A 21,386-nucleotide genomic window follows, 5' to 3' on the forward strand; every position below is an offset into this window, starting at 1 on the left:
ACTGTGGCTAGAAAACATCCCTAGAACACCTCATCCAGTGATGACACTGTAATTCATGGTGCCCCTTCTCATCCGCTACAGTGTTTCTGAATTCACACAACTTCACTGAAGTGCATTCCCCACTATGGACATTATAACATAGAAGTTCAGCTCTGATCCATTTTCTTCGCAGTGGAGTCAGAGATACATCCCTGTCCATCAGAGGGCAGAAAAGAAAGGTACATGAGAAGTGCCACAACCTCCAACCTCTTTTCTTCCTCTCTTCTGGAACAGAAAGGCTGCAAGCTGAACCCCAGTACGTTGGTGTTCTGGTTTGGCCAAATTTAGAAATATATCCTCTGAGAGAAGGCACAACCAGCCCTCCCCCACCAGGTTCGGGAAAAAAATAATTTTCCTCAAAGGAAAGTGAAGAAGATAAAACTATTTATTTAACAAACACACGGGAAAGGAAAATAATGTTAAATAGTAAAATCTTTCTCTGTAGAGGAAAAAACCTGGGAAAGCGTTAGAGCCCTCCCTTTGGTCTCCTCGGAGCTGGGGCTTGGGCCGGGGCCAGGCCATCTGTGCCTGGTGGAAAGTCCTCCTGATGTGCTCTGATGTTACAGCAATCAGGCAGTCCAGTAGAAAAGGGAGAAAATCCGGAATTCCAGAGAAGGAAAAGTTCAACTCTCAGTCTCTCTCCGGAGAACAAGGAACTGAAACAACTGGCCAAAAGCTGACTGGAAAGCCGCAAGCCGGGTGCTTCCTCGCTCCCCTGCCCCAGCTGGGGGGAAAAAAACCTGCTATCTTTATGTGACCTTGAACAAGCTGCAAACTGCTTCGAGAAAGTTTTGCTCAGTTTTTTCCTTCCTCCTCTCAGCCTCAGTTTAGAGGCATAGAAAGGCACAAAAATTAATTTCTGGGCATAGGCAGCGATATGGGATACACATCATAAAGTCACCCCAAGACAGTTGGGTGGGGAGCTGGATCAAAGCAGCACTACAGAGGGGACAGGCTGTACAGAGCAGGACACAAGATTCTTATAACACTAAAATCATTATATTCAGTAGTCTCAAAATCTAATGTGTTTCATATTGTTTGGGAATTACATTCAGAACTGCAGTGCTGCCAAGATATTAAGAGAGTGTTGATCAGTTCTTCACATTTCTCACCTCTACCCATTTCAAGACATCATTTTTCTTTCTCACATACAGGTGTTAAGCAGTAGTCAATGCTGCTCCTTTCACATTCCAATCCACATCCTTCCACTGTTCTCTGCACCTGGCCTTAATCCCAGATGTTCCAGGGTCACTAAATCACTGTCAGAGTGATTACATTTGTATTCCAGTTTCTCATCCAAGTTCAAGAAGAAGTATCATAATTTTTTAAGTTCTTCAAGTACTCTACAAGGTATTAGGCAAAAGTTGAATAAAACAATCTTGGCAGATGGATGTTTGGCTTTTATTTTCTAGTAAGGATAGACAAATCTGGTTTGCCTCATTTCAAAGCCATGAACTTCATGGGTCAAAAGCTTGATTATGTCATTACCAGGTTCATCTCCCATTTAAAACAATTTGTTAAAAGGGGCGTGAGGAGAAAGACAGATAAAAGCTTTACAACCCAAAAGCCAACTGATTCTAGTTTTGTTTTTAGGAAAACTATCAGGCTTCCCACATAACTTAGTCTCATATCACAGCATCCTACTTCATTATATTTCATCTTCTTGAAATGTACAACTGAGGGAACTTTAATGTAATTAAAACTGTTAAACAAAAGATTTCATATCCCATGGAATTTCTGGCTCCTCATCAATTTTTTGGTCTCTTCTTTCAATCCTTTTATAAGAGAAATAAAGGACTAGGACTTAAAGTACCTAATGATTTGGACAGCCAAATCAGAGAAACTTTTGTAGGTCTGATATTCATGAGTAAGTAATTAGTACTTCCAGGAAATTAAATTTCCTTAGGAATCTCTGTAACTAAATTTGGAAAATGAAGGTATTTAAAATCCTTGCAATTTTTAAAACTTTTAGCCGTTATGTATATGGAAATACTAAAAAACCAGGAAAAATTGTAACGAGAAAATTTAAAAGGATTACAGAAGAGTATACAATAATAGGTGTACACACACAAGTACATAACAGTATGCTAATGCAATTATGTGCTCTTGAGATCATAAATAGCTATGCAAAACTGAAGTATGAAGCTGTAAGAAGGAAAGTAAGATTTTGTTGAAATCTGCAGTGGTTGAAATGTAAGATGAGAGAAGGCATTTTAACATTTTTAGTCCTCCAATCTCCAACATCCATTGCTTTCAGTTTCATTTAAAACCAACAAACAAAAAAGTAAGTTTCAAGAAAAAAAACAGGAGCAACTTGAACGGAGGAATGGAGTGAAGAATCAAAAACACATAAGAAGAGGTGGAAATGTAGAATAAGGTATGTCAAGAAAAAGATCCTATCAAATGTAATGGTGATTTAGAGACTAGAAGAGACTATAAAATCAATCATGATTAAATAACATCACTTTCAAAATGTAATATATGTTTCATCTTCGAACTACAGTTACATGAATAAATTGCATGAGCATTTCTCTGATGCCGCCAGAACTCTTCAGTGGAGCAACAGTTCACTCCAGCAATCCTGAGGGCATATTATTTAGGTCTTTCAATGACAACTGCAATTTTTTTTTCAGCAATAAGCATTTTTTCTCACCAAACTAAAAGAAATATTGCTATATTAGCAGAACCAAGGTCTCACATAACTGATGTGTGTCGCACAAACTACTCCTAGCTGTCTTAGAGTTACAGACTTTGAAAATAAATACTGTGGGCCATTTTGTGAATACACCTCCATTTATATTGCAAATACTAAACTGTACTAATGGCTTAAGATTACAAGAGGGCCCTAATCTTTATAAACCACAATTCCTTTTATGCTTTATGCACACTTGCTGTTTTATCACATATGCCAAAAATTACCTTTTATGGTATTTAAATACTGGTAGTACCTTGCAGAAAAGTAGCAGTATCAGGATGTGTTAATATATTCACTTCCATGGGAATTATTTAATTGTAAAAGATTAATGTGACACTGATTTTAACTCTAACCTGCTTTGTGCAGACTGTTGCTCTAATGAAAATAAGTGACACACAGCTACTCAGTAAGGACTCTTAAAATTTTACAGCTGTCAAAATGCTGCTTTACTAGTAACCTCTGCAGAGCTTTTCTGCTCCAGTACTCAGGACAAGCAGCACTGTGCCCAAGTTCCCTCGGGAAATTCTGCCTTTATATCTCTCCAAGTCCATCCAGAGGACACACAGAGAGCCCTGTGCTGGCACTCCCCTGGAAACACTGGCCTCTTGCATGAAAAGCCACAAAGGAAGCACCTAGTCAGAATGAGCAAAGGGTATTCTACCTTGACTCTTCCTTCTATTTTTAAGTGATTATATGGGACAATAGTAAATTGCAGTTACAAATAATGGTTCTGTTTAAATTATTATTTTGGTAGATTCCACTGTTTAGCACACATTACATATATATGCATCACATCCTGTATACACGGCAGATTTTTATATGTGCATTTTGTTTAGCACAGACAGGGCAGGTTTTGCCTTAAATTATCATTTTATGTTGTGATTCTAATATGCAGTAAGTCTATATATTATAATTTCCACGGATTTACAGCACAAAAATCAGATTTTCATCACAATGTAAAATATTATGCACTATGGAACATACCATTTTGACTTTTCAATGTTTACTGGGGGTTATACTCCACAGCAGCTCTCTTGCAATTAAGTACACAAATATAATTCTTTTAAAAATAATTTTAAATCACTGGAGCTATTGGATGATATGAAATGACATGCATCTGTTGATTCATTTCTAATGAACACTACATATTTCTCGAAGAAGTACTCTTTCACTGATACGCAAGAATTTAGGTAATCATAAGGTTTTGACAAGACTGAGAATTGTGTGTCAACTTCAACACTCTTAAAATGCCCCCTGAATGGTCTAAAAAAGCAAGCTGTATAAGCAGAGTAGAGCTGGAATGCAAATAGTGAGATATTTTTATGCTGCATCTTATGAAATCATCATCTAGGCTCTGCATCCCAGAGAAAGCATCTGCTGTGTGAAATTTAGGACAGTAATTCATAGCCCATAGAACACTGCATCACCACAAATTATGTTTGTTATTAATTTATAATGATGTTCATGTAAAAACATTACATTTTAATAGTTTAAAGAAATGACAGCACTGGGCACTTTATAAATGTTTAACTACTAGAGTCTTCATAATTTAAAATGTTGATGTTACATCACTGAAGATGCTGGGTTGAAACACTTTGAACTTGGAGAGGAGGGTCAGTTACTGTAGAAATCTATTGAAAACCTAACCTCAATGCACACAAATGCTATTTTTAAACATAACCTTGTTTCAAAACACTTTCATGGACCACAGACACCTGAAATTGTGCAGCACCATGCTCATAAAGCCCAGACACGATTATCATTGCCAGGGATTAGCCTGTGAGCATGGGCCCCCTGTTGGGGAACCTTAGAAGTAGGTACTTGTTGTTAACAAATATGTTAACCAACCCTTAGATGCATGAGATATCCAAGGAAAAATATAAGTATTTTGCTTTCTTTCATTGTACTTATGTTTTGACTGCTGCTTCTAAAGTAATTTTCATCTTTTGCTTTCTTTCATTGTACTTATGTTTTGACTGCTGCTTCTAAAGTAATTTTCATCTTTGATCTTTCCAACGATCTCTAACTTCTTAAACAGTGCCTTCTTTTTGCTCTAAATGGTCATATTGCTTGGTCTCATTGCCACGACCAGCATACCTTTGTTGTACTTACATATTTTTAATCACATTCCCATCAGACAGATAATCCATATCAGAAATTCCCTGTCAGGCTATTTGTCTCCTTTGCCTAATTTACGTGCCTCACAGTCCCCTATCTTCACAGCCTGATGGCCAAGGACTGTCTCCCTCTACAATAAAAGCACTCCAACTATATATTCCCTGTTTATCTGCATCCACACACTGGCTTTTAAAATCAAGCTCTGTATGATGCGCAAATTTGCTCATGGCAAGATTTTTGAAAACACCAGCTTTCCAGCAGTGCTCCAGCCTTACAAAATGAAGAGAGCAAGGATACAGACAAAGCGAAATATAGCTTATGTTTGTTGCATGCCTTGTTAAAGTGCATAAATTGAACCATATTTTAAAAATCAATAGATTTTTTCACTAGTTTTAGTGTTTCAATAGAAAGAAACATTGGCAAGGAAAATAAGGGAGCAAAAGGATTAACAAAGAGGTTACGACAAGACCTTTTACTCTGATTGTTCACTACTAGATGATTCAGAAGTCAAAGGAAGGAGCACTCCATTTCAGCAGGGAATCTAATTCCCACATTAGATTTCATCCTGGTACATCATAGTTAAAATTTTCCTTACACAATGAAATGTAAGAGACTATTACACCTTCAGTAGATTTGTCAGCAAGAAGATTGAGTAAGAGATAGATGTAATGAAAAAGGGAGGTGTTGTTGAAGGGTTTGCAATAAAAGTTTGCAAAAAGTTACAGTAAACCATTTTACATGTAACTGTATCTCATCTTCAACACTGGCAACCAAAACCTTCCAAAGCTCTTTAGTTTCTGTTAACAACTTCACATGAAGACTAAGGATTTTAAAATATTTCTCTGACCATACGAATTTAGATTTTTAATGAAACGAAGATTCTTTTATATTAGTAATCAACTAGTCAAACATTCATACCTGCTTGCACAGAACTGATCGTTACCCATGAACCTGTTTTACCCAGAACGGTCATTTTGAGTCAAATTATTTCCTACTAGGGAGAGTCACTTTCAGGCCATTCCTTGATCCTATTTTGAACACAGCAAACAAGCTGGATTGTTCTCTGGAGAAAGAAATTACTTTTTACTATGCTTGGATTGAGCTAATCACAATGACGTCCCCACCTACAGACTAATGAAATTCAGTTAATAACGAAAGCAGCACCTATTGCTCATATGCTCCCATTAATGCTACAGAACATGGAAATACGTGCAACCTAGTATTAAAATTCAGGATGAGAGATTTTTAATAATTCAATCCTATTTGATTTGTGTTGATAGATTCTCTTAAGTAAAATGTTATATGAGGACCATGATTTTATCACAGGTTACATGAAGCCTCTTATTTTTGATAGAACAGGTTTTGAGGCTCCAATTATCAGTGGTTAAAAAAAACCCTCTCAGTTTAGAGCCAATTAAAATAAAATTTTGATTCTTGCGGTTGCTAAAAACTTCTTGACACTTTGAGTTAAGAGTATCCCAAGACGCATACAAAAACCAAAAAACACTGTGTTCACAGTTATAGATACACAAGGATATAAACCATATCACATAAAGTGAACTAGTAGCCCTATCATTCACCATCCCAGCCTTCTCAGCGACAGAACTGATATTATTCTACATCTCATTTGATGCAGCAAATGTAGCCAGAGATGTACTAAATTCACACGGCAGAATAGGATTCTGATGTAGGCAGAAATAAGTGATCCTATAAGCCTGGACAATCTTATCAAGATTTAAATATTTTCTTTTTCTATGAGAAAAAATAAGCAGAGCATTCCTGTACCATCTAGTGCTCTGGGTCAAAAAATAGCAAAATTTTCTCCAATCTGGTAACAGCTACAGAGCTTCTGGACAGGATCCAAAGTCAAGATGGAGGAAGATAAGAATTCTGGGGACTGTATCACTCACTGAGACTTACTCATGGATACTCACTCTGTTTCATTTCATAAGACAGAGGGATAAACATAGGAATAAACCCCATCAGTATGTAACTTTAGAATGCTGTGCTTAAGAATTCTGGTGAACCAAAAGAAGGTTATTGTAAAAATCAAAAAGGTAGATTAAAAGGAAGGCCAATCAGAAATGGAAAGGCCGATTAAAATCCTATCAGTGCTCTAACCAAGTGCGTAAATCTAAATACTGAAATCTTCTTCCCTCTCTTCCAGTAGAAACCATAGAATGCAAATGTAAAAAAAAGAGAAAGTCAAGAATGCTGCTAACATATTGTCCTACTACGCAGCATCCTGAAAACACCCCATGAGTTACTCAAAGTGTAAGTGAGCCTGAATTTAGCCCTTCACAAGCTCCATAAGCCAGGCACACATGTGAAACATGCCTGTGCCTCTAAGGTGAAACAGTATCTAAGCATTTCAGATTAAAAATGAAAATTCTTATCAGACCTATAGTGAAAAACTGTGTTTGGGATTTCAATACTCAGAATCGAGTTAGGCCAGGTAAAATTAACCATGTATAGTACTATAAAGAATGCTAAGGGATCTCAAATATAAACCAACTTCAGCATCCCTCTCACATCTGGGTATCCTAAGTATTACTAGACATACAAATAACATTTTCATGTAGCACTTTAAAGAAGTGTTTTTTGAAAAGCTATGTTATCCTTAATACCAAGTATATAATTATAGATGAAATAATATGTATCTTAGGACTTGGTATTGCTTGTAGAATGTGTGACGACAAACTGGAATATTATTAAGTTTTGATTATACAAAAATCACACTGATTAATTGTTTTCCTTCCCAGCTACTTAAAATGCTTTACTAAGCTAAGAAAGAATCTTCTATCAGGTTTTAATGGTAGAAGTACAATATTTCATTTCCATGAGCATTTGGTAGAGCCCGTATGACACTAACAGCTGAACATAAAGTTCAAAACTGCAAAAGGGCTGTGCCACAACAGAACTTTGTCCATCAAACAGTGAGTTTCTTTAAATTACGCTAGTTATACTAGCTCTATTTAAATAATTGTTTATTTGTCGTTTAAATTGTATTAGTGTAGTTGTGATTAGCTGCATTTATCTTCTGAGTAATTTAAACCAAGTTTTCTTAAACCTTTGCTGTAAAATTGAACATACTGCTGCTTCCTGAGCAATGGCAATGGCCTGGTCCAGCAATCCAATTCACAAATAACCCTGTACACTGTTCATATTCATCGGGAACATTTTAATGTTTTTTATTTAAAAAGTGTCATTAGATTGTATTTCAGTCAAGCCACAGGCAAAACTGAAAAAGCCATACTTAGAAGCTTACTTTGCAAATAGATGAAAACCCAGTGGAGGAGGAGGGGAGAACAGTCTCACTTGCCCCTGGCCCAAGGCAATTTCACCACCCCACTTGCTGCCCCTGTGTTAGGGTATGGCAGGGCCTGAAAGTGCCATGGCAGAAGGCTGCCAAGTCACGCTGGGAGGTGGAGGCCTCCCCATCTCTCATCTCTGGAGATCCTCTCCAGTTTCGTTACAACTGTAAAAAAAAACCCTGCCTGAGTGTGCAAACAGGAGCTTCCCAACTCAGCGAGAAGGGTGAAGGTGCATTTTCCTTCCCATGTATTTGTTTCAAAGAATTTTGAGCAATGCATCCTGTTATGATCTGCATAACGTATCCTAATACTGATTAGCTTCTTCCTATTTGGGAGGATCTAAGTTGTTTGTATCTAATGAAATGCTCCCTTTTAATATATTTACAATAGTAATGTCTTAAGGACATTATTCTTGTAGGCTGAAGCCAACAAAAGACAGTCTATAAGGAAGGGATGCAGGCTTGGTAACAACTTGAAAATAAGAGATTAACACTAATGAAGGACAGAAATTGTTCCTGTAAGTCACACAAATTTTAAGAATATGTATAATTTCAGGAAAGCTTGTTTGTTTACAGTGACTATACCTATGCATGTCAGCAACTCACAAGTGAGTATTGTGTTCACAGTCCAACAAACATCTCTGTCATAAAATTATTCCTTAGAACAATGGAATATTATGGATTATTTTAGCAACTAATTAAATTAATTACAGGCTGCTTAAAAGATTCAGATGAGGAGTAAGATGCATAGAAAGTTTTCACCAGCTAATTTGAGATTATTTGAGTGCTGTGCTCCCTTGGCAGGAGATATGCCAACAAGTTCCCGCAGCCTTTTAAGACCATGGGAGAACAGACACGTCTGGGAATTGCTGCACAAGCACCTCCTTCTGGCGCTGAGTCCTTGGAGCTGAAGCTGCAAAAGGGATGCTGACAAACTCTTGGGATTTTGCTTCATTTTCTTTGAGGGAAGCTCCCTATAGATGTACTTGTGGGAATCTACTAAGGAGCAAACTTCCAGCAAGAAGTTGAACTTACTGAGGGATTGCAGAACTGCTACCCTAAATCAAACATTTGTGTACTTGGACTGTGTACCTCCCCAAGCTCTAAATGTCTTTATAATGCATGATCAGGGATTAATATAACAGCGACCTAATCTAGGACCTGTTGCAGTAAAGATATACACATATATTTTTATATACAAACACTGAGCTGTCTATTCAAGAGATGCGAATGCAGCAGATCTTTGTATAAAAGTGCCGATGATATCATTGCTAATCTACATGACAGAAACACTTAAGGACCCCATGATTTGAACGACATCTTAGACATAGTGATCAGTGGTTCCCCAGGCTTTGGTACATTTGAAACAGGGTAGTAAATTTCCCTACAGGTACATAGTGATGCTGTTTCTGTGGCTCAAATTGGCAGGGAAATCAAATTAGAGTTCAATAGTCCTACAATGAAATTAACAAATGTTATGGAATTTTGCCACAATTCATGTAATACCATTCTAGCCTAAATGTCTCTCCTACACAGCCTAAAATGATTTGAGAAATCCTTATACATACCCCCATGTGGTATATGACACGCAGATGACATCCTAAATGTCTTAGTTGCTCATGAAAAAAAGATGCACAACTTTTTGACAGTTATGATACACAAGTTAGTAAAAATGAGATTCTAGAAAGACAATCAGGAGAAAAAGGTGTGATTTAGGAACTCAATATCCTTTCTGACTAATATATAAGGGAAAAGTCATAGGAAAAACATTCTCTCTTCACAGTGAGTGCAGAAAGCCTAATATTTACTCATTTTTCTCAGAGGAATTTTTCCTTATTACTATATGGAAGTAAGAAGGAGTCGTCTCTTGTTCTGAAAGCTGAAATAATTTATTTGTGAGTACCGAGCTGTAATCCCACAGCAATTATGTGTCCAGTGGAAAGATATTGGCTAGTTCTGTAAAAAATGCCTTTACATTACATACTAGATGATAAATTGGGATGGCAGGGAGATTTTTTTCCTCTGGAGAAAAAAAGAAATTAAAAACTTCTCAGTAAAGTAGGCAAAAGCTCAACTACCTGTTTCCCAAATGAAAATTCCTTCTGCTTCACAAAAGCAAAATTATTTTGATCTAGGTAATTTACTGGACTCATTTTAAGATGCACTATATCTTTACAGAAGAGATGGAATGATAAGATAGTGATTTCCATGACAAGTGGCAGGAGAGGCTTCCAGAACAAAAAAAGCAAGCAATCACTCTACTGATGTCACCAATCAGTTACAAAAATGCTGCTAAAAAGATTAAGTGTATCTGAATAGCATCATTGTCTAACCCAAGATGAAGCAACCAGAACAAGAGAGTTCATGGAAGGTCTGAAGGAAAAAAACCTCCAAATCCTGTTCCTTGATTCAATAATTTTATTCAGTTTCTGTTCATTATATCAATGCCAGTGAGAGAACGTTCTTGTAAAAAAACTGGTTAACCTGTGCTTGACAGAGCCCAAAGCTTTGAAAACTAAGAGGTAATTATAAAGAAAACAGAAAGAAGACAGTCAATGCTGCCTCTTTAAAGCTTTTAGATGATCTTTACTTACTTACACGGTTACAGAAATTAGCTTAAAGCATATTTTCTCTCCTAATGATTCTTTTTTACAGCAAAATAAAGCTTATAAAAAGGGATGCTCATAGCAATTCCAGTATTAAGTCTGCAAGAAGTCTGGCATATATCTTTATTTCTGTTTAAGAAATGAATGCAACAAAATTGTAGGAAAACATTTAGTGAAGAAGGTGCTGCAAGAAGTTTATATTATCCTGTAGTCAATTTGCTGGTCAAATTTGAAAATGAAAATTAAAAAACCTGAACAAAACAAACCAACAAACTCAAATCTCCAACTTTTTTCAAGAAATCTTCCACCCACTGGAGATAAAACCCAGTGGTTTAATTATTAAGTTATAACAACATATAGAGTTCATCAAATTAAAGTAATCTTGTACATCAAGTTCTCTGATATGCCTTAAACTGAAGACTCTGAAATTGAGAGATCTGCCTCCATTGGCTCACTGCAGTCAGGTGAAACACTTGGATAAAGGTTAAGTAGTCACACTGCTATGCCCTTCCTTATTTCCAGCAATACATGCCATAAAGGCATCTGTAGCATAACCACATGGACCTCTTTTTGTACATTCCTGTCTTACATAAGCAATACCTTTACCTGCACCAGCAAAGTCAATGTAACCACAAATTGAAAAGTTGCTCTATATAAGCACTGATTGGCAACAATGAAAATTGGTGCACTTACTGATCCCTCTATTAGAATATTGCTCAGATACTGAAAAACACTGCTCTAGGCTTCAAAATTCAGCTGATGTGGGCTGAATCCTTCTTAAATATATATGATTATATTTCAACGTCTTTTGTGATTACGACAATTTTGACAAGATAATAATCTCCCCTGAACAGGACTTTTTAAGTTTAGAGAAATAACATATGATTTATTAAATAATCTGTCAAATTATCTATGAACCCTGCTTTCAAAAGAAATCTTATGATCTCATTACAATAATTACAGAAAAATCTGTGCCTGACGTTATAAATAACGAGTACCAGGTGTACAAAGGAGAATACTGGAACTTAAAGTACAGGAACTTGCAAGGTTCAAAAGGTGACAGCATAGCTTTGTTCTCTTAAAATAGTCAATACAAGATTCCGTGTTAAGTATCCTGCACACTAGGTCACTACTAGTCTGTAGCTATGCTAAGATGAAATAATCTACATATGTATATTGCAGCTTCATTTCTCTTTCCTTCCCTCACATTTTGTTGCCTTTTTGTCTCATCTTGCTTTTGGAGAAAAGCAAAAGCCAGTTCCATGCATCAAAACAATTATTCAGAAAGAAAAGCAGAGGTACAAGCTAAAATTGATAGGAAGTATCTTTAGAATTTTAAACATCATATCAACTTTAATTTTATACATTTATGCTTCTTTTAGGGCAAGATAGGGCAAAACAGGGAAGAAGGGTATGGTGTTTAGTTTCCTGTGATGTAAGCACAGTAGGCAGGAGAAAGAGGACAAGACCTCTGAAATCTCTACGAGGGAGTTGCTTCCTTTTAATTCCTGCTGCCATGGATTGTAGTCTTACTCTAATAGCCAGCACTGCACTTGCAAAATTGAAATATCTTCTGCCTCTTACACTGGGGCAGTTACCCTCTTTTAACTGAAAGCTCCTGCCTTTAGAGAGTGAAGGATGAAGTACTCATCCAATGCAATGTTGTTGACAATGCAGGCAAAGCTTCTTATTAAGACACTTCAATACAAAAACCCATAGTATTATCTGAGAGAATGCTACAGATACCCAAAGTTTTCCTTCTAAGCTACCTGAAAGACATAAGCTGCTGTCATTCCACTGTGCTGGAGCACGACAGAAGTGAACCTCCTACGTGTCAATAACACCACCAGAATAAGCCCCTGCACGACTCCCACTGCCTGGCGCTCTGCATTACAGCCACTCCAGCACAAGTGGTCCCTATAGCTCAGGGAGAATGAGGACTCAACAGCCCACACACAAACCTATTCCAAGTATAAAGTAGCCTTTTATTCACTGTGAAATAAACCACTGTGTTTCTGAACAGGTATTGAATGCTACAAGGTTAGTTCTTTCAGAAGGCATTCAGAAAATGGTTTCAATACTTTACAGAGCTGAATTACTAAGCAAATATAAAAATGGCAAGAGTTATTTAAATAGCTGAATGGTTAACTGCAACAGGAGAATTCCTACAATCATTTTGTAAGAGGTTTTAAGTGTAGAAAGCTATCTCCTCCAGAAAAGTGAAATTTAAAGTCATGATATTCAACTTAGCATATTTTATTTTTAAAATTATTCTAAAATATTTTTTCCTTTAAGAGGGAAAAAAACCAGACAAAAAAATTACCAAATGATATAAAAGAACCATGCAGACTTTGAAAAAGGTTAGATGTCAACTCACCAGTCTCTTTACAATTTTCAACAAAACCTTAAGTTCTCGTGTATCTTTTTTGGACTTCAGTACTGCAGCAAAGCTGTCCATGTTTTCTGGAGACATACTCTCCTGATTGGTCCCTCCATACAGCTGAACCAGCAATAATAAGCACTGTGAGGCACTCACAAATATTTCAGTAACTTCACTGGGAAGCTAAAAATGAATGAAAAATGAACAAGCAAAAATCAAATTCCAATTTCAGAAAAATTGCATATCACTGGAGATTTGGAAGAGTATTAACATTTGCATTGTGCCAGGAAAGAACCATTTCTAGCTGACTGACTCAAAATTCCACTAAACTAAGCATAACAAAGTGATGAAAATATAATTAAAATATATCTACTCTTAAGCAGCAGTATAACAATGTCTCCACTATGATTCTGTCCAGTAGTCTATCTAGAGTTGACATCGTAACAGCACCAAAAATGTTGCTCCCAACTATGTAATTTTATTCTACTTTAAATAGAAGCAGTAATAGCAGAAACTATCATTATAGCCATGATGTCTAATCTTCTACATCATGCACACCATAAAATTTTAATTATTTCTAAATCAAGCCCCTTGAGGTAGAGCACAGGCTATCTAGCTATTTAATGGATTTTAAGTAGTCACATTAGGAGGTACATTTCGAAGATTTTTTATATTTTCCTGAATTTCAGCTTTTCTGCACTCCTTTAAAGATCAGACACTGGAGCAGGCCCTAGAAATAGGATGGAAAATTCTTTTCTGGGAAGCAAAATTACAAAAAAGATTGAGGGACATGACCAGTGATCATCTTTAAATGAGGTTCTAATAATATGACACCACTATCAAAATGATTCATATATTTCCTGAAAGTATAATCTGGAAATAACAAGTAGAGATATTATATTATGCCTGTATTTGGCACTGACAATGACATTTTGGAAAGACAACAGGAATGCAATGCGTAGTTTCAGCACAGAGAGTTGACAAATGTTAGTGTGTCATAGGTTAGCAAGCATAGTCCCAGAAGTGATGTCCTTGCTAAGGGGTGCTTACAGCTTCCTCTATGACCTGACAGAACCTATCAGCTGGCCAGTTTGAATATGGACAATTCTTTAAGCCACTTAAAATTGTGACCGCCTCTGTGATCCACACTTGAGAATAGACGAACTCCCCCCACAGCTCTCTCTCGTTTCCAGCGCTGGGACAGGTGGCTGCGGGGCCTGTGTGGGGGCCAGCGGGCCCGGCCCAGTCCCTGCTCGGGCCAGGCCGGGTTGGGCCACGGCCATCCTGGAGCCATGGGCCTGTTCCACCTGTGGACCCCCCCCTCCCTCCCCCCCAGCAGGGCTGTGGGCAGCCAGAGCGGCTCGGCTCCCCCCCTCTCCACTGCAGCCAAGACTTCAGCAAAGAGGCACCGCTGTCCTACAGAGGTCAGGTGACCAACATCGATAAGCAACATTCCAGCTGCAAGGCTGAGGTGAGATTAACACTTTTAGTGCTGTGAAGAGCTGAAAACCTGAGGGAAGAGAAAGAGGAGATGCTTAAAGCTGAAATTCTGTTGTGAAGCTATGACATATCAGAGTATCCCGTTGTAATTTCATGAAGATATGGGGGGTGGAGTGTTCAACTCGTGAGCAAAAGCACCTGCGCTGAGATAGGCAGATGCTGACGCAGCTGTAATTTCATGAGAAGTTTGGACAGGGAGAGATGAACCAGATGAGGACTTTGGCTCCACATGGGAAAGGAGAAACCTCAGTTCCTAAAGATGGACCAGATGAGGACTTTTGCTCCAAATGGAAAAGGAGAAAACCTCAGTCCCTAGAGATGCTCCCAGAGATAGTCCTAACGATGAAGATGAGGATGACCCTTTGCTCCCAGAGAAAGAGAAGGGGACCTCTGTTCTTAGAGATGAAATGCTCCCAGAGATGGGTGAAGAGAACTTCTGTTTCTGAACGGCTCAACCTTAAAATTGTACCCCAAAAAACTTCAAGAGTGGACCCTCGAAAGCAGTTGCAGGAAAAGCTGCAAGTCAGGGGAAGGGACTCACATGCGAGCAGAGAGACTCCTCTTCCTAAATGGACTGAACAATATTTGGAAGTGGGTGGCTGGTTCGTTGTGATACTGTTTTCATAGCACGAGCAAGAAGAGACTTCTCTTTCTAAATGGACTGAACAAGGTTATTATGGAAGTGGTGAACAGACTGAACATCTTAAGGGCTGTCTTTTTACATTGTCAGTGGGAGAAGGGAGGAAGGTGGGGGGAGGAGGAGAGTTCTGAAGGTGTGGTATAATTTTTTTTCCTCTTTTAGGTCTGTTAATAAACTTCTTTATATTCTTTCAAGTTTGGTGCCTGCTTTGCATTTCTCCTAATTCTTATCTCACAGCAGATAAACAGTAATGAGTATCTTGGACCAAACCACTACATAGTGAAAAAAAATCATAGCGGTTTCTTGGGAACAGGCAAGAAGATGATTGGAAAATGTAACAGCCAAGGACTGAAGGAATTCAGTGTCTACAGCAAATCAGAGGGAGGGTTAAAGGGGACTTGATCATATCCTCTCAGTTGTATGTGAAAAAAAGTAGGCTGAGGATAGGTTAATTCCTTTACTTGAAAAAGGACTGCTAAGAGATGATAGCTCAAAACTTTAGACAAAGCAATTCAGATTAGAAGAAAGATAATACTTTGATTTCCTTTTCTTTCTTTCTCTCTTTAATAAGAGCAATTAACTGCTGAAACAGCTTTCTTAGAACTGAGACAGATTCTCCATCAAAGGCAATTCAAATATCACAAAAATAATTTTTTTCTAAAAAAATAACAAAACCATTTACTCCAATGAAGAATTAATTTAGGAAAATCCCATCTATATATAACCCCCGACTAAATTATTGCAATAGTTTTGTCTCACCTTATAATCTATTACCTGAACAAAATATGTTGGTGGTAGTCTTAACCAATTAGGTACAGAAGGGTAAAAACACCTCATCATTCCCACTAGTTTTTTTAATTCTGGAAGTATTATTTACGTCAAAGAAGCTAGATTAAAATACACTAAACAGACCATCCTTACAGACAATAAGAGGAAACAATTTATATAATCTGTCCAACCATTCATGTAATATGACAAATAATTTCAATAATGATTACTTATTTAATCCTCAGTATGAAATTCCTGAATTTTTCATTTTAAGGAAAACCTATACAGTTACTTTAAAGCAATCTGAACACATCCTCAGACATACATCTCTCAAATATTCAAGCAGCAGTTCCCAAGGGATCTGCATGCAAATACAACCCTGTTTTCCACTAGCTTCATAGAGTTGCTGTTTAAAACACACTGAACTGAGATGTAATCTCTGAATATATAGCCCCAAGACATATCACATTCGATTTGACCTAATACTATGCAAGTGACAGGACCACAGCAGCTATTTCTTCCTCACTTTTGCTGCATGGTTTTTCTTCATTCCAATCTAAATGCCACTTATTTGATTATTTCCTTTCCATTATCCCGACTTATCTAGTAACTTCATCAACGTAATTAGCAAGGCTAAAAAGCAGGAAAAGCTACAAATAGTAACAAGCTTTATAGCTCCATTTATATCTTCAATCCTTACCAAATTAAAAAAAAAAATCTGCTGGTTTCACTTGGGGCTTTGAGACAACTTGTATTTCCTTCACCGAAATAAAATGCCATTAGAGAAAGGATGGACAACTACTTTAATGTATGTCTCTCACACCTTTTAAAAGCAGCATTCCAAGTTACAGTTTGTTACTAGATCAGTGTAGGCAGCTACATCAACCACCCCCTGAAGAAAATCACAGTACAGGGATGATATTAAATTTTCAAATGCTGTTTGTTGGCTAAACAAAGATAAAAAATGAAAATCAGTGAAAATTTTGGACAGATATATCCTTGCCTGGGTATTGCAGTGGAAGCTAATTCCCTGGGTTCCACAGGCACAAAAATCCCATGTTTATTCAGTAATCACCACAGCCATACTTGGAAGTGAGACTGATTCCAAGGGGTTTTTCCTGAGATATTCATTAAATATCAGAGGAGTGGAAAGGTGTCAGTCGCCATAAAGGACCGCTCCTACAACAAACGTGTGAAGAAACACACAAGGACCACAAACCCCAGTGGGTTCTTCCCAACACCATGACTGTCAAGGAAGCGAATAAGCAAGTCCAGCTGGTTAGTGTTATTCCTGAGGGAGGCTGATTGTAGCAGGAACACCCACTTAGTGAGGCAGTGGAACACTCTGTCCTAGGTGAGGAAGAGCTGTGCTTGGGTCAATGGCCTTGCTTCTCTCCTCCTGGCATGCCCAACCATTTATCAATGTCGTCGTTGCTCTTTGTTCCCCAACAGGAGAAAGGAAAATCCTTTCAATCCAGTGAAAGGAAACTTTCCATCCAGTCTGTCTTGGCATCATATAGTCTTGCACTTCAGAGGGTATCAGGCTTTCGGTGACCATTTTCCAAGTATCACTCCACAGTTCCCAACACCTGCCAGCTATGACATCACATTATTCAATCACCAATGCCAATGAAATCTTTCATCCCCTGTTGTACTTCAGGCTCTTCTGCTCCTCTGCTTCACCAGAGTCTCTTTGAGCTTCAGTGTTAACTAGATTTTGGGGAGCAAGTTGCTGTTACACTGGAAAATTCAGGGCAAAACAATAGCAGGACAGGTCTTGTATGAAGAGAAAAACAAGCTTGGAGTAGAAAAGGCCATATTTACACTGGAGGGAATGAGAATCTTTGGCCTACAGTCTACGTCATCAATAATTAAGGTGGAAGAGGAACTCTCAGCAATGTCCCTATTTAAGTATGTCCACATCAGCATTTTTCTCTGTAACTCTCACCATTTTGCTGTTTCACTTCTGACAAGTAGTGATTTAGATGTCGAAAGTTGTAAGCTGGTAACCTGAAATTCACCACTGGCTGCCAGCCAGTGTTAGTACTGCTTATAAAGAATAGGGGATCTGAAGAACATTACTGGTATAAAACAAAATCTATGGCTTAAAATGTAACAAATACCTGTAACTACAGGAAACCAAAAATGAAAAATCAGCTTTCAAGTAAATAACATCTCATGTTTAATAAGAATAGGAAAAACATAATCATGTTGTTCAACAATGAATATAGATGGATGGTTCAGCTCTTAATTAGATGGAACAGCATTCTGATTATTTTTCTAATCAGAACAATTCAATCTCGTATGAAGTACATTTCCTTGAAATGCATTTATAATCTTTGTTCTTTTAGGTGAGCATAAACCCATGAAAAAGCTAGTTCTAACACTTTAAAAGAATATCTGCCCCTTAGTATTATACAATTACAAGAAGTTTCTGCTTCCTTTTATCAGTCTTAGAGGGCATTATGGATTCAGCCCCTCAGCAAGGTAGAAAAGTTAGCAATACTCCAAGTTTCTAATATTCTTGGCTAGTGTATAGCTTGAAGAAAATCCAGAACTTTAAAATAAATTACTGAAGAACTAAGGTCATAAATTTTGCCATTCTTTAACTCAAAACTTATTTTTCACTTTTTTTTATTATTTTAAAATAATATCTCATGGCAAGACTTCTGTGCAATGAAGGCAGTGTATTACTCTTCGCTTAATTTTTATGGCCATGTTATAACTTCCTGTAAAAAAGCTTATTACACAAAATTCTATTTTCTCTTCCTTTCTAGATAGAACCTGCTCTGTGTATTTTAGACTTAATGTGGTGAAGAACAGGAAGTTTGTTGTTGCTGCACATCCGTATTTCTGCAGTCCGTTCTCAAAAATTCCACTATTTGAAACTGAGTTGCAGTGTGTTCATGAATTGCAAACCACTGCAAGAAACGTGTGATCATTTGAGCTGAAGTGGCAGTTTTCACAGCGCTGGAATTGTTACAGCATCTAATTTTAGAGGTACAATGGAACTGTCTGGATTACCCGGAGGGGACACTATTTTGGTGCATTAATGAGGTTATACACATGGAGAGTTTATTACGATTAGGGATAGATATTCATTAGATCGCTACTGTGATTACAGAATGTTCTATAAAGGAAGCACCATGGGGATCTATGGGGAAGATGATTTTGCAAACACTGTACAAAATGTAAAAGCAAAACATCACTATTAATCTGCAAGCTTTACTATGCTATTCTTATTAGTAAATACACACAGTTTAAAATTAAAAAATAAAATATTAGATTTTTACTTAAGGCAAGACTGCCATTCTCCTACCTAAAGGAAAATATTTTAAATATATATATATATATACATATATATTCACTTCATTTTAATCTAGGCTAATTGTTGAGAAACTAAATCCCCATTTTGAAATTCTGTGCATGTAACAACATTTTCTTCTTTCCTCTGGTGCTTGGGGTTTTTTTTTGGTTTCTAGGGTAGCTCTGTATAGGAGAATTCTTCAAATAAAATTTCCAGGTAACATTTCAAATACAGGAAATAAACATACGTCTCTCCACTCTAACCACAGAACAGTCTGTCTTCCTAGAGAAAGAAATGTGAAATAAAATTCCACAGTTATCATTCTTCTGCAGTCATTTTCATTATTCATTAGCAAATAACTTCACATACTCTGAAAATAAAGTCTGGGCACAGCCATAGAGTCAGTGCAATATAGAGACAGAAAGTGCCTAGAAAAGACCATCCATGTGCACTGAGGCTTCGTATTTGTCCTCTTCACGTTTGGACATGATTAACTGGACTTTCAACAGTAGTATACAGAGCACAGTAACAGTAATCAAGTGCAAATTTCCCCAGAAATATTATAATGAGGAATCCTACCACCAGAAGTCACAAAAAGTTCTCTCCCAGCAGTCTAATAGGCTCCAGAAAAGACTGAAAGATCTACACCTAGGAATTGAATCTAGGACCTACAGAGAACAAAATTCCTTTTTATATATAGATATATAGATATATGGCATGGTTTCTGAAAGTTTGTTAATATCCACACTGAAGTGATTTCAAAAGTGGGTTTTTTTTCAGTATAATGGGTACATCAAAAATTAGAAGGTGTTTTGTATGTTCTACAACTGCTGTAGGTTTCAGAAAAATATTCAAATTACATTTATGTTAGCAAAGACACATTACCCAAAAAAGGTAAGTGTAATTAACTTTTACACACAAAACTGCCAAGGAGAAGACTAAATACTCAATTTATTTTTCTCTTATTGATCAATTATATTCATAATGATCTCAGGATTAAATATTGAATTCTCCATATTTGCAGTTTTTCCTACATGACAGAATTTATAATTATTTCTCCTTTTGCATTGTTAGATCTCAGAAGTTTCATTTACATGCAATCTAGGTTTCCAAAACTTGCTTTGCTATGCCTTTAGTGACAGACTAAATCACAACTACAGAAGGGAAAAATTGATTTGAAGCTTTCGACATTTTCAAGTGTAACTCACATTGATTTTTTTGAGGGATTATTGAGAGAGAAAACCATGTAGAACTTGAAAAAAATAAAAAGACAAGTAAATGAGACATGGATAATAATCTACTTAAGGGATATACATTTCAGTGAAGAAAAACAATTATTCAAAGTGACTAAGAAACTATGTAAGTGACTATAAGAAACTATAAATATGCTAAGATAGGCAGAAGTAGCAAAGCAGGGAAAATAATTTTAAGTCAATATCTTAGAGTGATGATTACTTCAAAATTTAAGACCTCCATTATCTCCAGAAAATATAGTTCACAAAGAACTGAATGTCTCAAAATAGCAATAAGGGGTTATGTAGCCACACAGCCCAATGAATACAGAGAACAACCACTGGCAGCTCCACAGAATTTCAGTTTAGGTAGGCCTGAGGCTTTTTGAGGGGTAGGGAGAATATACATCTTGAGACATGCTCTACACTTCACAAAGAATCTATTTCTATTTAAAGAGATTAGAGCATAAACCATTTTAAACAAGTGGATCCTAAATGCTAAAATCATTATTCCATTGCTCAAACTCTTCCAAGCTTAACAGGAGATGTTTAATATAGCAATGGGAAAAAATATTTGAAAAATAAAATCTAAGAAACCTAGCTGGAATAACTTTCATAGATCCAAACAAGAGAAAATCCCTCACAGAATTTTTACAAAATATAAAACAAAACAAAACAAACAAATATCTATCTATTGATCTATCTAAAGAAGTGGCACTGGTGGTCTTTATCCTCTACCTGTATGTTAAAATCAGAAGATTTAGAACAATCATTTTAAACAAACTGGA

At 36.9% G+C, this 21,386-nt stretch overlaps 1 protein-coding gene across 11 annotated transcripts in view; it reads right to left on the reverse strand.

Annotated features, from left to right (window-relative positions):
* ULK4 (unc-51 like kinase 4) overlaps positions 1 to 21,386 on the reverse strand; it is a 252,965-nt gene that overhangs the window by 79,965 nt on the left and 151,614 nt on the right. For all 11 annotated transcript variants that reach the window (XM_042044411.1, XM_042044406.1, XM_042044404.1 and 8 more), the window contains one exon: positions 13,149 to 13,334. In XM_042044411.1, the coding sequence (XP_041900345.1) occupies positions 13,149 to 13,334 (186 nt within the window). The remainder of the gene's footprint in view (positions 1 to 13,148; positions 13,335 to 21,386) is intronic.

The sequence above is a fragment of the Corvus kubaryi genome, unplaced genomic scaffold, assembly GCF_017639235.1.
Source record: "Corvus kubaryi isolate FWS band 111438036 unplaced genomic scaffold, C.kubaryi_AGA036_p1.0 37398, whole genome shotgun sequence".
In the NCBI taxonomy this organism is placed as follows: Eukaryota; Metazoa; Chordata; class Aves; order Passeriformes; family Corvidae; genus Corvus; species Corvus kubaryi.